Source organism: Schistocerca nitens, chromosome 6, assembly GCF_023898315.1.
Source record: "Schistocerca nitens isolate TAMUIC-IGC-003100 chromosome 6, iqSchNite1.1, whole genome shotgun sequence".
NCBI lineage: Eukaryota > Metazoa > Arthropoda > Insecta > Orthoptera > Acrididae > Schistocerca > Schistocerca nitens.
The window spans coordinates 282753879-282769608 of record NC_064619.1 but is presented as its reverse complement, the minus strand read 5'-3'; the positions used below and the strand labels follow the sequence as shown (position 1 = coordinate 282769608).

Genomic DNA, 15730 nt, shown 5'->3' with positions numbered 1-15730 from the left:
TATATGTGTGGATGGATATGTGTGTGTGTGCGAGTGTATACCCGTCCTTTTTTCCCCCTAAGGTAAGTCTTTCCGCTCCCGGGATTGGAATGACTCCTTACCCTCTCCCTTAAAACCCACATCCTTTCGTCTTTCTCTCTCCTTCCCTCTTTCCTGATGAGGCAACAGTTTGTTGCGAAAGCTTGAATTTTGTGTGTGTGTTTGTGTTTGTTTGTGTGTCTATCGACCTGCCAGCGCTTTCGTTCGGTAAGTCACATCATCTTTGTTTTTAGATATATTTTTCCCATGTGGAATGTTTCCCTCTATTTTATATATATATATATATATATATATATATATATATATATATATATATATATATATATATATATATATATATATATATATATCAAAATAGCCAGACTTGTGAGCAGAGGTCAACAACAGGTTCATGAACTTACATCACTTATTGCCTGAACTGCCTGTTTCTGAGCCAAAAATATCCTTTTAGAATGGGAATAGTTACCTAAAAATATAATACTATACAACATAAGCGAGTGAAAATAAGCAAAGTAGACTGTGAGCTACTCCCTGTATTCCGTAATGGTCCAACTTCTGGAGCAATATTTTGCGATCAACACAATCAATCAAACACCTTAGTTAAATAAAAAAATATGCCTAGCATTTGAAACCTTTTGATTAACCCATCCAGTACCTCACAGAGAAAAGAGAATATAGAATTTTCAGTTGTTAAACGACTTCTGAAGCCGAACTGTACATTTGATAGCAAATTACATGATATGAAATGATCAATTATCCTTACATACACAGACTTTTCAATAATTTTAGCAAACACTGATGGCATAGAACTAGATCTAAAATTGTCTACATTATCCCTTTCTCCCTTTTTATAAAGCAGCTGTACTACTGACTACTTCAATTATTCAGGAAACTAACCATTCCTAAAGGAAAAATTACAAATAAGGCTAAATACAGGGTTAACATGTGCAGCATAGTACTTTAATATTCTGCTAGGCACTTCACCATATCGATGACAGTCCTTAGTCTTCAGTGATTTAATCATTGACTCCATCTCCCTCTTGTCTATCACACAGTAGTATTTCAGACATCGACCCCAGAAAGGCTTTTGCCAAGAAAGTTATATAATTCTCTGTAGAAACTAAATTTTTATTTAATTCACCAGCAATGCTCAGAAAATAATCGTTAAATACTGTACATACATTTGTTTTATCAGTAACATAAATATTTTTACTGTGAACTGACTTAATATCGTCGGCATTGTGCTGCTGACCAGACACTTCCTTCATAACTGACCATATGGTTTTAATTTTATCCTGTGAATTAGCTACAATGCTACTTAAACATGTGAGACCTATATCGTATAAGACTGACATAGGATATTGGATGTACAGCCCACTGTGTATTCTTCTCATAAGGATTGTGAAAATTACATTACTTACAGTATGTAAAGAGGCATTTAGGCAGTTGTTCTGACGAAACCTTAATCATGATATGATGCAATGGGAAAAACATTCTGGCATGCACTTCATAGTGGTTTTCAGAGTATGAATATTGATCTATTCCAACAAAGTGGACACTATAAACCTGCATGGCAAAAACTGTAGATATTATGACAACATTCAGTTAGGTTGAATACTGTGAGTCTGGTATTCCAACAGTGTTTTTACTTCAGTTTTCATAATTAAACCACACAATTTAAAGCTGAATCATGGTATGACAGTCATTGTACATGTATGAATTAAGTACTGAAAATCCTACCCAGAGATACATTATTAATATCAGTATACACTCCTGGAAATTGAAATAAGAACACCGTGAATTCATTGTCCCAGGAAGGGGAAACTTTATTGACACATCCCTGGGGTCAGATACATCACATGATCACACTGACAGAACCACAGGCACATAGATACAGGCAACAGAGCATGCACAATGTCGGCACTAGTACAGTGTATATCCACCTTTCGCAGCAATGCAGGCTGCTATTCTCCCATGGAGACGATCGTAGAGATGCTGCATGTAGTCCTGTGGAACGGCTTGCCATGCCATTTCCACCTGGCGCCTCAGTTGGACCAGCTTTCTTGCTGGACGTGCAGACCGCGTGAGACGACGCTTCATCCAGTCCCACACATGCTCAATGGGGGACAGATCCGGAGATCTTGCTGGCCAGGGTAGTTGACTTACACCTTCTAGAGCACGTTGGGTGGCACGGGATACATGCGGACGTGCATTGTCCTGTTGGAACAGCAAGTTCCCTTGCCGGTCTAGGAATGGTATAACGATGGGTTCGATGACGGTTTGGATGTACCGTGCACTATTCAGTGTCCCCTCGACGATCACCAGTGGTGTACGGCCAGTGTAGGAGATCGCTCCCCACACCATGATGCCGGGTGTTGGCCCTGTGTGCCTCGGTCGTATGCAGTCCTGATTGTGGCGCTCACCTGCACGGCGCCAAACACGCATACGACCATCATTGGCACCAAGGCAGAAGCGACTCTCATCGCTGAAGACGACACGTCTCCATTCGTCCCTCCATTCACGCCTGTCGCGACACCACTGGAGGCGGGCTGCACGATGTTGGGGCGTGAGCGGAAGACTGCCTAACGGTGTGCGGGACCGTAGCCCAGCTTCATGGAGACGGTTGCGAATGGTCCTCGCCGATACCCCAGGAGCAACAGTGTCCCTAATTTGCTGGGAAGTGGCGGTGCGGTCCCCTACGGCACTGCGTAGGATCCTATGGTCTTGGCGTGCATCTGTGCGTTGCTGCGGTCCGGTCCCAGGTCGACGGGCACGTGCACCTTCCGCCGACCACTGGCGACAACATCGATGTACTATGGAGACCTCACGCCCCACGTGTTGAGCAATTCGGCGGTATGTCCACCCGGCCTCCCGCATGCCCACTATACGCCCTCGCTCAAAGTCCGTCAACTGCACATACGGTTCACGTCCACGCTGTCGCGGCATGCTACCAGTGTTAAGACTGCGATGGAGCTCCGTATGCCACGGCAAACTGGCTGACACTGACGGCGGCGGTGCACAAATGCTGCGCAGCTAGCGCCATTCGACGGCCAACACCGCGGTTCCTGGTGTGTCCGCTGTGCCGTGCGTGTGATCATTGCTTGTACAGCCCTCTCGCAGTGTCCGGAGCAAGTATGGTGGGTCTGACACACCGGTGTCAATGTGTTCTTTTTTCCATTTCCAGGAGTGTAGTTCACTTTGAAACATCAAACATTCAAGTAAAAAATTAGATACAATAAGGGTTGTTACATTTGGACCTTTTCATACATCATTTGGAAGTTACAGAAATTAGACGAATCTATAGGGATTCAATCTACTATCTCTTTAATGGAGACATAAGGAGACAGGGACTAACTATTTCTGAAAGCTAGAACATAAGGAAAAGAGCAGCATTGAAAGGTAAAAACACTTCATAACAGAATATTTTAAGATATAGTTTTACCTGTAAGTGTTCAATGCTTTCTCTGCTCCCAGCACTATGAATGTGAGAGCTCCAACAGCTATCTGACTCTCATCTTCCATTGCCTGCAAAACTCGTAAAAGTAGCTCCACCACTTCATTGGGGAGCAGCAGCACAACTATCTTGTTTCCACTTGTATGGACTGTTGCAATTTCCTTAAGGTATTCTCTAATTATTCCAGCAGTGTACTGAAGTGGAACTGGAAGACTGATGGTCATATTCAATCCATTTTCATAAACTGATGCATAGTCTACAAATAGCCTGTAACTGTCTTCATATTCTATTCCATCCTGTAGGTATATAACAGAAAAGCAACTCCAACCCAAATTTTGAAGAAGTGCTAGCACAGCTGCTGCATAAGCTTTGCTGGTTGGTGCCAGCTGGAGTGGATATGGAGCATATTTCTTTCTGTGAGGCAGTGGGCCCCTGGCCTCTGAAGCAAACACTGGAATCTTCAAGTAATTTACTGAATCCATTACAGATGATACTAAATTTGTCCCTCCACCAACAATAAAAGCAACTGCAGTGTTCTGGGAAGCTCCATTTCTGTTCAGAGATGTGTGAAGGCTTAAGAGATCTGCTATATCTTGAGCAGCCTTCACAGGGCTTCCACATGAATCCAATGAAACAGCAGCAAGATTTATATATGTGCTGTTCTTATTCACCTGAAATAAACAAGAATAACATAATATGAAAAGTGTATCACAAAAGACTCTTAATCTGCACATTACCAGTTACTTCGTACTACATTCACACATTATGGTTGCTGGCAACCAAATTTTGTGAAGTCAGTCCATATTCTCATGGATTAAATTCCAAACCTCTCTGCAACATCTCATGGAGTGAGGGTGTGTGATACTGTTGATAGTGATTTGCCCAATGGATAGGAATGTTAAATACATTGTACTCTGTAGTAAGCATACTTTGAATATTCTTGGTTCTTAAAGTTCCTAAAACTAGATAACATCACACAGAATCCCATTTCAAAAAGTTGATATATATACATTTGAAATCCAAGAGTATCCTTGAACAAAAGGTGACTTTTGTCAATACATATTTTCTGAAATGGAGTGATTGGTGTTCTGAACTTCCCTTTCAGTTACGAAACATATGGTATTAGTTTGCTCACCCTTCCATTCTGAACACGAATGTTGTTACTGCAAAAATGCAGCATTTGTAGTATCAATAAATATCTGTCATGAGATATTATTTCACCAATAATTGAAGTTTTGAAGAGAGTATCATTTGACCACTACTCAGAATATTTCAGTTTTTTAGTTCTTGCCATGAGAAGAGTTATTGCCAAGAAACAATACTTTTCTGCTATACACATTTCTTTTGTAGACCTTCGAACAGCTTCTTTCCATGAAGAGTACTGATTCTGATTCCGATTCTTTATTTGCCGTTGATCACATGTAGTGAAATAGGCTTTATAATCATGTCAAGATACATAAGAAGTTACTATATTAGTTAGTGTTTACATTAAAGTACAAATTATTTATGGTACATTAATCAGTTGTACAGTATTTCAATCATAGACTTAAAACTCAATTTCTATATTACAAGTATCCAAGAATTCTGTAAGACTGTAGTATGGATTGTCTGTAAACCATTTGTGCAGTTTACTTTTAAAATTATTGAAAGGTGTACTGAATGCAGTATGTGGTAATTTGTTATATAATTTCAAACAGTTCACTTTGTAAGAGTTGCCTGTTTTTGTCAGCCTATGTCTAGGAATGTCAATACTCTCTTTGTTTCTGGTATCATGAAAGTGTATGCTCTTTCCTGTGTTAAATTTTGTTCTGTTCTTTTTAGCATATATTAGGGATGCATAAATATAAAGATTTATCACTGTCATTATTTTCATTTTGATGAATAAGGGACGGCAGTGTTCCCTTGGACCAACCTTGCACATTATTCATAGCACCTTTTTCTGCATCAGTAGTACATCACTAACATGACAGGAGTGGCCACATAGTAACAGGTCATAAGACACATGAGACTGAAAAAGTCCAAAGTAAGCTGTTCTGAGATATTTGTTACTCACTATATCAGACAATTTCCAGATGAGATAGGATACACTTAATAACTTTTTGCAGACCTGGTTGATATGGGGTTGCCAGATAAATTTGGAATCAATGTGTATTCCAAGCAGTTTTAGAGATTTTGGTTCTGCATCTTTAGCCAGTCCCAACTGCAGATGCTGAGTTTTCTCTGGATTGCAAAGAAGTTTGTTAGGCAAGAACCAGTTTAGTGTTAAGGTCAGAGTGTCCTGTAATTTCTGGTGTAGCTTTCATAAATCTTGATCTGTGCTGATTAAGGTTGTATCATCCACTCAGACCCAGCATATGATGGCAAATCATTAATTGCAACAATGAAGAAGAAAGGACCAAGGGCAGAGCCCTGAGGTACACCAGATGTGTGACTATTCATAGAAGAGTGTCTATTTTGAACTGACACAAATTGCCTCCTGTTATTTAGATAAGAATTGATTATTTCTGACCCTGTATTATTTATACCATAATACTTTTAGTCTGGCTAGTAGGATGTCAAAGGGGATACAATCAAATGCCTTACTCAGATCACAAGGTTCAAGTGAGACTGTTTATTTTCAAATGCAGTTGATGTCTGACTAACTATTTCAAGGACAGCAGGGGTGGTGGTTTTCCCTTGTTGAAAACCGTGCTGTCTATTACAGAGAAGGTCATACTTTTCAAAATAGTTGATTAGCTGTTTGCGGAAAATTGCTTCAAATATTTTGGAAAACATTGGAACAATAGACACTGGTCTATAGTTTTCAGGGAGGTGTTTTCTTCCCTTTTTGTGTATAGGTATAACTTTGGAAATTTTGAGCTGATCAGGGAAAACTCCAATTTCTAGGCATTTCAAAATGGCTCTGAGTACTATGGGACTTAACATCTGAGGTCATCAGTCCCCTAGAACTTAGAACTACTTAAACCTAACTAATCTAAGGACATCACACACATCCATGCCCGAGGCAGGATTCGAACCTGCGACCATAGCAGTTGCGCGGTTCCAGACTGAAGCGTCTAGAACCGCTCGTCCACAGCGGCCGGCTTCTAGGCATTTATTCATAATAAAAACAAGTGAATTGCAAATGAGGTGTATTGTTCTTTTTATTGTGTAGTTAGATAGCCAGTAGTAGTCTGTGCTTTTCAAGTCTGAAGATGTTCTATTATATCTGTGGGTGTGACAGGGTCCCAGTGAAATTCATACCCTTTAGGTAGCTGGTACGTCTGACTATTTAATTTTTGATTTCAATTCCTTTACTGTAGTAGTAAAATATTTATTGAGCTCTTATGGTTCATGTAGAACATCTTGTGTTTGGATAGAAGTATGTTCTTGCTTTATAATGTCTCAAGCAGTCTTGCTTTTGTTTGGGGCTCATCCTAAGTAATTTTCAGAGGCAGCTTGTTTGGCAAGTTTAAGGTTGGCTCTATAATGTTTTTTACATTTCAGGTAGTCTTTATAATAAGTATCATTTTGTTCTGTCGCAATTTGCCATTTTTTATATGTTTTGTACAGTGAAAGTATCTTTTCCCAGAAACTAGCAAGGTCATCAGTGTACCATTTAAACTTTTTACCTTCTCTATTTGGTTTAGTACTGTTTCTTTTCATTGGTGAGCAAAAGTACCATAAGTCAGTATATGTCTTAAGGAAATTATTAAATAGAGTTTCAACAGTTGATTGATCTGTGTCATATTTATAAGCAAAGTCCCAGTTTACCTTTCTGAGGGAATCTGTTAATAACTTAACATATTCCTCTTTCTGACCTCATGTCACACTTGCCTTCTTATTTGCAGCCTTATAATTCTTATCAGACTGTGTATCCTGGTATGTTAGGAGTAGAGGATCATTATCAGCAAAACATTCATCTGCACTACTTACACTATATAGGTCTCTTGAAAAATTAACTATAATATTGTGCAAACAGGCATTTCCATGTGTCAGGCTATTGTTAGTATAATATAGATTTAGTGATATGAGTAGGTTTAAGAATATTTTTGTGTTGAATTCCTCTGTGTCTAGCAAGTAAATGTTCAAAACACCACATATTGCTACATTTGTTTTGAGTTTTATGATTTTTCTCATCATCTGTTTAAATTTCTCGAAAAATGACTTAACATCATTGTTTGGAGATCTATACAAGCTAACTATTACAATATTTTGATCTATTAGTCTTATACAAGTAAATTCACTATTTAATTCTGTGGAAGATGAACTTACATGTATTTTAGAGAATTGTATACATTGACTGATAAATTTTGCGGCCTCTCCATTTTTTCTCTCATTTCTACGCATTATAGCTGCTAGAATGTACTCATTAGGTATGAACAAATATATTTGATATTCTGTAAGCCAATGTTCTGAGACACACAATATATTACATTTTTTTTATTTTACAAAAATGTTCCAACTCTAACAGCTTGTTCCTAATGCAGCAAATGTTGACCTTGTTTTATTTATTTTTTTTTGTTTTTTGCAAAATATTTCTTCTGTAGGCTGGTTTATATTTGTGGTAAGTTCCCTCTTGCCATGCCGAATCAGGTCCATGTCCATTGAAACTGTTCCTTTCATAGTCACTAATATCTAATTATTTTACGTTTCTAAATTTAGCACAAAAATATCTCAGTTTATCATTAGTTTGCCTAATTTCTGTATTGACACATGACCAATCAGGCAGGTCATACCTGAGTGGTAGAGTGGCTACAATAACATTGGTGAAGGATAAGTATTGTATTACTGAGATCACTTTCTTGATGAATCTATTAGTATTGTTTTTGTTTACATCATTTACACCTCCAATCAGCACTACACAGTCCTTTTTTTGTGAGTTTGGAGAATTCATTGTTTATACCTGCAGTAACTGTCTCAAAATTTGGCCGTAGTTTTACTACACTGTAAATACTTATACTGTTCCCAGCCTGCATTGACATTAGATTTGAGATGTTTCACGCATGGCTGTCCCTAAATAATTTCACCTCGTCTTTCTGTGGACATGCTGCACTTTCACATCAGACGTCTTGTATTCATTAGCAATCGAGTGCTGAACAGTTTTTTTTCACACGGTAATTCGTAACATTCTTCAAAATTGGTCACAGTTAATTTGCTTACCCTTTTGATTTTCTCCTGCACAATACTTGCACAGATGATGTTTTTTGCTCTGTGCCATGTATCCGTACTTGAAGTGTGGAAGTCATTCAGATGAGATTCTTTTCCACATAGTCTTTTCTAAGTCGCTTTATTTTTCACTAAGAGCAATATACCTGTTGTTTAAAGCATCAATATTACTCTGAAGCACTTTTATTATTTTGCCTTTGTCCCTGATGGCGTTTATGATTTCTTGTTCATGTATTTCCACGACACAGGTGCGGCATGTCCAAGTAAAGTCGTTTATGCAAATTCTACACTCACTTTCAAGCATTTCTCATGGAACCAGCATCGACACATTGTGCACTGAACTCCTTTTTATCACCTTCTTAGCACATAATTTATGCTTATTATCACTTTTAATTGCATTTTTGCTGTGACAGTTTTCATTAATAACATTAACCTGTGCCATCTTGCTGAATCGTACAGTTCAGTAACTATCAGTCTCGTCTACAATCATTGAGCCTAATTCTTCTCTGCACAATGTCTGAAAAACTTGTAGTGCACTAGGTTTTCAGAAATGCAATAGTCACACCAGAATATACTGTGTCAAAATCGTGAACACCTGATTTCATCTCCTTCCTGTACCTCTGAGATTTATCTTCAGATTTTCCTTTCTTCACTGGGGGCTCATTCTCTTTATTGCTATCAGTTGCACTTCTTGAAGGCAATGATATGCAATGAGAAAAGTAGCTTTCTGGCCCCTGAGATGTTGAAGGACAAGAAGCAAGAGGCACGCATCCTCAGTTTCAGATTTCAGATGAAGAAGAAAAAAGAAAAAAAAAAAAAAAACCTCACTTCCATTACCACCATCCATGAAAATACATTCTATTTACTTGTCACAAAGCACATGTTTACACATTTTCAAATATGTGACAATACGAAGCAAGGCACAAGTCCAACAAACTGCTGCTTCTGCCATCAAAGTCACATCGAGGAACCATTATTAATGCTGCAGATTTCTGGGTTCTCTACAAGTGATGGTGTATTACCTCATTGCAAGTGTTTATTAAGATAACATCAAAATTACAGTACTAGGAAAAAGACAGACTGCTACTCACAGTATGGATGACCTATTGAGTTGCAGACAGGCTCAATAAAAAGACGGTTACAAATTATAGCTTTTGGCCAAGCACTTCATCAGCAAAGAAAACACACATCTACACAAGCAAGCACACCTCACACAAAAATGACGGCTATCACTAGCAGCTCTGACTGGTCAGAGCTGCCACTGGTAGCGGTCATGTGTGCATGGATTGTTGTTGCTTGTATTAATGTGTGTGTGTATTTTGGTCAGAGCTGTTGGTGGTAACAGTCGTGTGCATGAGGTGTGCTTGAAGCAAAATGTGTAACGGTCTTTTCATTGAGCCCATCTGCAACTCAACAGGTCATATTTGTGGTGACTAGCAATCTCCCCTTTCTTTAGTATTGTTGATACTCCATCCTGGAGTTTCCATTGTTTGAAAACTCAAAACTTATATATACGACATTAGCACTCCTGGCATGCTTAGCCCCTGTCACATATATACATCCGTAGCATTGGAGGCATGATGTCAATGCATAAATATATACATCTGTGGCAGTTAAAGGGTTAAGAAATGTCTACATAATAGTAACACTAAAGATTCTGCATCAGCAGCTTCTACTGTGATGTTTCATAAAGTCAACAGCTATTCTTGTGATGAATTTTACTGGAAACATTAACAAGCATTTAATAATTTTATTCCAGTTCTTGAGAGCTTCTGAATACAACTGGAGAAAATACTGTATCTCCAAGACTCAATAAGTGTGTGTAGGACTCTCACACTGAGAGATCCATACAAACTTAATTATGTATGTAGACAGTTCATCTATAGGTTTTGATGAGTGAGTTTGCAAGTATCAAAATACGCGAAATAATGGCCATATCTTTTGATTGCACTGACGCATAAGCTTAATGCTTTTACTCTGCCAAGGGAGTGTAGACCTCAGTATTTGACTCACATTTCAACTTGATACCTCTACCAATTCCTAAGAAAAGGTGTCTTGACATACAGACAGACTGACAGATTGACAACAAAATGATTGTATAAGGATTCCATTTTTGACAACTAAGATACACAACCCTAAAAACTAAAGTTGTCTCAATATGTAAATTTTTTATGAATAATAAACTACTCAGTACCTAGCACATGATCATTTGTGTAAAACTTAATTCTAGTATTTTCAGCCTTTATGAAATATCAAAGAGAACATCTTTTATACAGAGATACACCACTTCTAATCTGTCATTTTTAAAATTCATTTAAAGATAAGTACTTCCGCATGATGATAATATGAAGTTCTAAATTTTTCATGCTTATAGCCATTTGTAGATGGTACAGAACAAAAATTTCATAAATTTTCAGCTGCAAACTATGTATAGGTCTGTATTATAAATGTTGGTTTACACAACACAAAAATGTAACATTATCTATGTCTTCCAAGGAGACCTTACAGTGCTTTGGATTAAATAATTTTTTTAAAGTATTCATTTAAAAGCAACACAAAATTTCTTTATAAAATACTTGCTGTTATGAGTAAAAAATCACAAACTATAGTTTATTAATATTGTGCTACAAATCATTTATGCACTTACTTGTTCAATGGCCCATAAGAAGGCCTCTAACTGTTCAATGCCTTTCTCATGTAATTCTGATCCACATTCCATGGGGTTTATTGATGCTTCATGTATATCAAATGCTGCAGCAACATAAAATTTTGTGTTTTTTATCTTTTCCTGTTGCCTCAGTGCTACTGTTCTCACCCATTCTGCTGTTTCCAGTTTGCTATGATGACCTCTGCATTGTGAACAGCTAGTTCTTGTTGCACACTGTGATGTCAGTGACGAAACTACAACCTCGCTTCCCATATCTCTGTATGTGTATATGTCATCCAACAGATTAAGTGAACTGTTCGAGAATAATGCTACCTGGACAAATAACAAGAACAATTTACTCTTAACACACCATTTAATGCTAAATAATTCATGTATGAACACAGAAATTTCTTTTTTTTTTTTTTTTTCAAAAGGAAAATTTACTTGTGAAACCTATAAAATTACAAAGAGACAGAATGGCAGGAAATTCCAGTTAGTGTTGATAAATACTGTTCATTCAAAAGTGAAAAAAAAAGTTATTCATACTCTCTCTGATGTCTCTCCCATCAGCTTTCTTCCCATTTGTCCCACAATATATGGGCTACCTCTGAGTCTGAGTGATCTGCCCCTTCTCTCTAACATTCCCAAACCCTCATTCCTCCCTGAGGAAGAAGTAGTAGCTGAGAAAGCTATGGACAGTTTTTATACATAAAACCCTCTAAAACAAGATTATATGAAGAAATGCCTGAAAATCTTTCATGTTTAAATTAGCGGTGAAAAATGATTTACAAATTTCGTAAGACAGATACTCATTACACATGTTTCTCTGCTTGTTCCAACACGTGTATACCCTTATCAGGTCATGCTCTGCCTCATCTAATCAAAGACTGCTGGATGCTGAATGCTTTCACAAACTTCCATGACACATTGGTGAAGTGTCTCTGCAATAGTGTTTTTTTTCTGTGCAAGCCAATTTTTTTAAATGACAAGATCACTAGTAATTCAAAGTACTAAGGTTGAGTTAGTATGATGGCTAGTAACTGGTCCTCCCCTACCTGTCCATTTGTCACAGTACAAATCAATGAGCGTGTCACTGAGATTTGGTAGTGATAAGTAATCTCACTGACTTCACTCATTTCCAAGTTCTGACATTATGGAATCACAATAGTTGATTAAGATAAGAAAGAAGGTTGGAACTTAACATGTAGGTGTTGTTGTTGTTGTTGTGGTCTTCAGTCCTGAGACTGGTTTGATGCAGCTCTCCATGCTACTCTATCCTGTGCAAGCTTCTTCATCTCCCAGTACCTACTGCAACCTACATCCTTCTGCATCTGTTTGGTGTATTCATCTCTTGGTCTCCCTCTACGATTTTTACCCTCCACGCTGCCCTCCAATACCAAATTGGTGATCCCTTGATGCCTCAGAACATGTCCTACCAAACGATCCCTTCTTCTAGTCTAGTTATGCCACAAACTTCTCGTCTCCGCAATACTATTCAGTACTTCCTCATTAGTTATGTCATCTACCCATCTAATATTCAGCATTCTTCTGTAGCACCACATTTCAAAAGCTTCTATTCTCTTCTTGTCCAAACTATTTATCGTCCATGTTTCACTTCCATACATGGCTACATTACATACAAATACTTTCAGAAATGACTTCCTGACACGTAAATCTATACTTGATGTTAACAAATTTCTCTTCTTCAGAAATGCTTTCCTTGCCATTGCCAGTCTACATTTTATATCCTCTCTACTTCGGCCATCATCAGTTATTTTGCTCCCCAAATAGCAAAACTCCTTTAGTACTTTAAGTGTCTCATTCCCTAATCTAATTCCCTCAGCATCACCTGACTTAATTTGACTACATTCCATTATCCTCGTTTTGCTTTTGTTGATGTTCATCTTATACCCTCCTTTCAAGACACTGTCCATTCCGTTCAGCTGCTCTTCCAAGTCCTTTGCTGTCTCTAACAGAATTACAATGTCATCGGCAAACCTCAAAGTTTTTATTTCTTCTCCATGCATTTTAATACCTACTCTGAATTTTTCTTTTGATTCCTTCACTGCTTGCTCAATATAGAGATTGAATAACATCAGGGAGAGGCTAAAACCCTGTCTCACTTCCTTCCCAACCACTGCTTCCCTTTCATGTCCCTCGACTCTTATAACTGCCATCTGGTTTCTGTACAAATTGTAAATAGCTTTTCGCTCCCTGTATTTTACCCCTGCCACCTTCAGAATTTGGAAGAGAGTATTCCAGTCAACATTGTCAAAAGCTTTCTCTAAGTCTACAAATGCTAGAAACGTAGGTTTGCCTTTCCTTAATCTAGCTTCTAAGATAAGTCGTAGGGTCAGTATTGCCTCACGTGTTCCGATATTTCTAAGGAATCCAAACTGATCTTCCCCGAGGTCGGCTTCAACCAGTTTTTCCATTCGTCTGTACAGAATTAGCGTTAGTATTTTGCAGTCGTGACTTAGTAAACTGTTAGTTTGGTAATTTTCACATCTGTCAACACCTTCTTTCTTTGGGATTGGAATCATTATATTCTTCTTGAAGTATGAGGGTATTTCACCTGTCTCATACATCTTGCTCACCATATGGTAGAGCTTTGTCAGGACTGGTTCTCCCAAGGCTGTCAGTAGTTCTAATGGAATGTTGTCTAATCGCGGGGCCTTGTTTCGACTCAGGTCTTTCAGTGCTCTGTCAAACTCTTTACGCAGTATCATATCTCCCATTTCATCTTCATCTACATCCTCTTCCATTTCCATAATATTGTCCTCAAGTACATCGCCCTCGTATAGACCCTCTATATACTCCTTCCACCTTTCTGCTTTCCCTTCTTTGCTTTGAACTGGGTTTCCATCTGAGCTCTTGATATTCATACAAGTGGTTCTCTTTTCTCCAAAGGTCTCTTTAATTTTCCTGTAGGCAGTATCTATCTTACCCCTTGTGAGATAAGCATCTACATCCTTACATTTGTCCTCTAGCCATCCCTGTTTAGCCATTTTGCACTTCCTGTCGATCTCATTTTTGAGATGTTTGTATTCCTTTTTGCCTGCTTCATTTACTGCATTTTTATATTTTCTCCTTTCACCAATTAAATTCAATATTTCCTCTGTTACCCAAGGATTTATACTAGCCCTCGTCTTTTTACCTACTTGATCCTCTGCTGCCTTCACTACTTCATCCCTCAAAGCTACCCATTCTTCTTCTACTGTATTTCTTTCCTCCATTCTTGTCAATTGTTCCCTTATGCTCTCCCTGAAACTCTGTACAACCTCTGGTTTAGTCAGTTTATCCAGGTCCCATCTCCTTAAATTACCATCTTTTTGTAGTTTCTTCAGTTTTAATCTACAGTTCATAACCAACAGATTGTGGTCAGAGTCCACATCTGCCCCTGGAAATGTCTTACAATTTAAAACCTGGTTCCTAAATCTCTGTCTTACCATTACATAATTTATCTGAAACCTGTCAGTATCTCCAGGCTTCTTCCATGTATACAACCTTCTTTCATGATTCTTGAACCAAGTGTTAGCTATGATTAAGTTATGCTCTGTGCAAAATTCTACCAAGCGGCTTCCTCTTTCATTTCTTAGCCCCAATCCATATTCACCTACTACATTTCCTTCTCTCCCTTTTCCTACTGACGAATTCCAGTCACCCATGATATTAAATTTTCATCCCCCTTCACTATCTGAATAATTTCTTTTATTTCATCATACATTTCTTCAATTTCTTCATCATCTGCAGAGCTAGTCGGCATATAAACTTGTACTACTGTAGTAGGCGTGGGCTTCATATCTATCTTGGCCACAATAATGCGTTCACTATGCTGTTTGTAGTAGCTTACCCGCATTCCTATTTTCCTATTCATTAGTAAACCTATTCCTGCATTACCCCTATTTGATTTTGTGTTTATAACCCTGTAGTCACCTGACCAGAAGTCTTGTTCCTCCTGCCACCGAACTTCACTAATTCCCACTATATCTAACTTTAACCTATCCATTTCCCTTTTTAATTTTCTAACCTACCTGCCCGATTAAGGGATCTGACATTCCACCCTCCGATCCGTAGAACGCCAGTTTTCTTTCTCCTGATAACGACATCCTCTTGAGTAGTCCCCGCCCGGAGATCCGAATGGGGGACTATTTTACCTCCGGAATATTTTTCCCAAGAGGACGCCATCATCATTTAACCATACAGTAAAGCTGCATGCCCTCGGGAAAAATTACGGCTGTAGTTTCCCCTTGCTTTCAGCCATTCGCAGTACCAGCACAGCAAGGATGTTTTGGTTAGTGTTACAAGGCCAGATCAGTCAATCATCCAGACTGTTGCCCCTGCAACTACTGAAAAGGCTGCTGCCCCTCTTCAGGAACCACACATTTGTCTGGCCTCTCAACAGATACCCCTCCGTTGTGGTTGCACCTACGGTACGGCTA

The 15730-nt window shown here is 38.4% G+C and overlaps 1 protein-coding gene across 1 annotated transcript in view; it reads right to left on the bottom strand.

The window, feature by feature from the left end:
• LOC126263321 (uncharacterized) overlaps nucleotides 1–15730 on the bottom strand; it is a 109760-nt gene that overhangs the window by 44118 nt on the left and 49912 nt on the right. The window contains exons 11-12 of the mRNA XM_049960411.1: nucleotides 11289–11621; nucleotides 3482–4164 (exon numbers count right to left, since the gene is read on the bottom strand). Coding sequence (XP_049816368.1) covers nucleotides 3482–4164; nucleotides 11289–11621 — 1016 coding nt within the window. The remainder of the gene's footprint in view (nucleotides 1–3481; nucleotides 4165–11288; nucleotides 11622–15730) is intronic.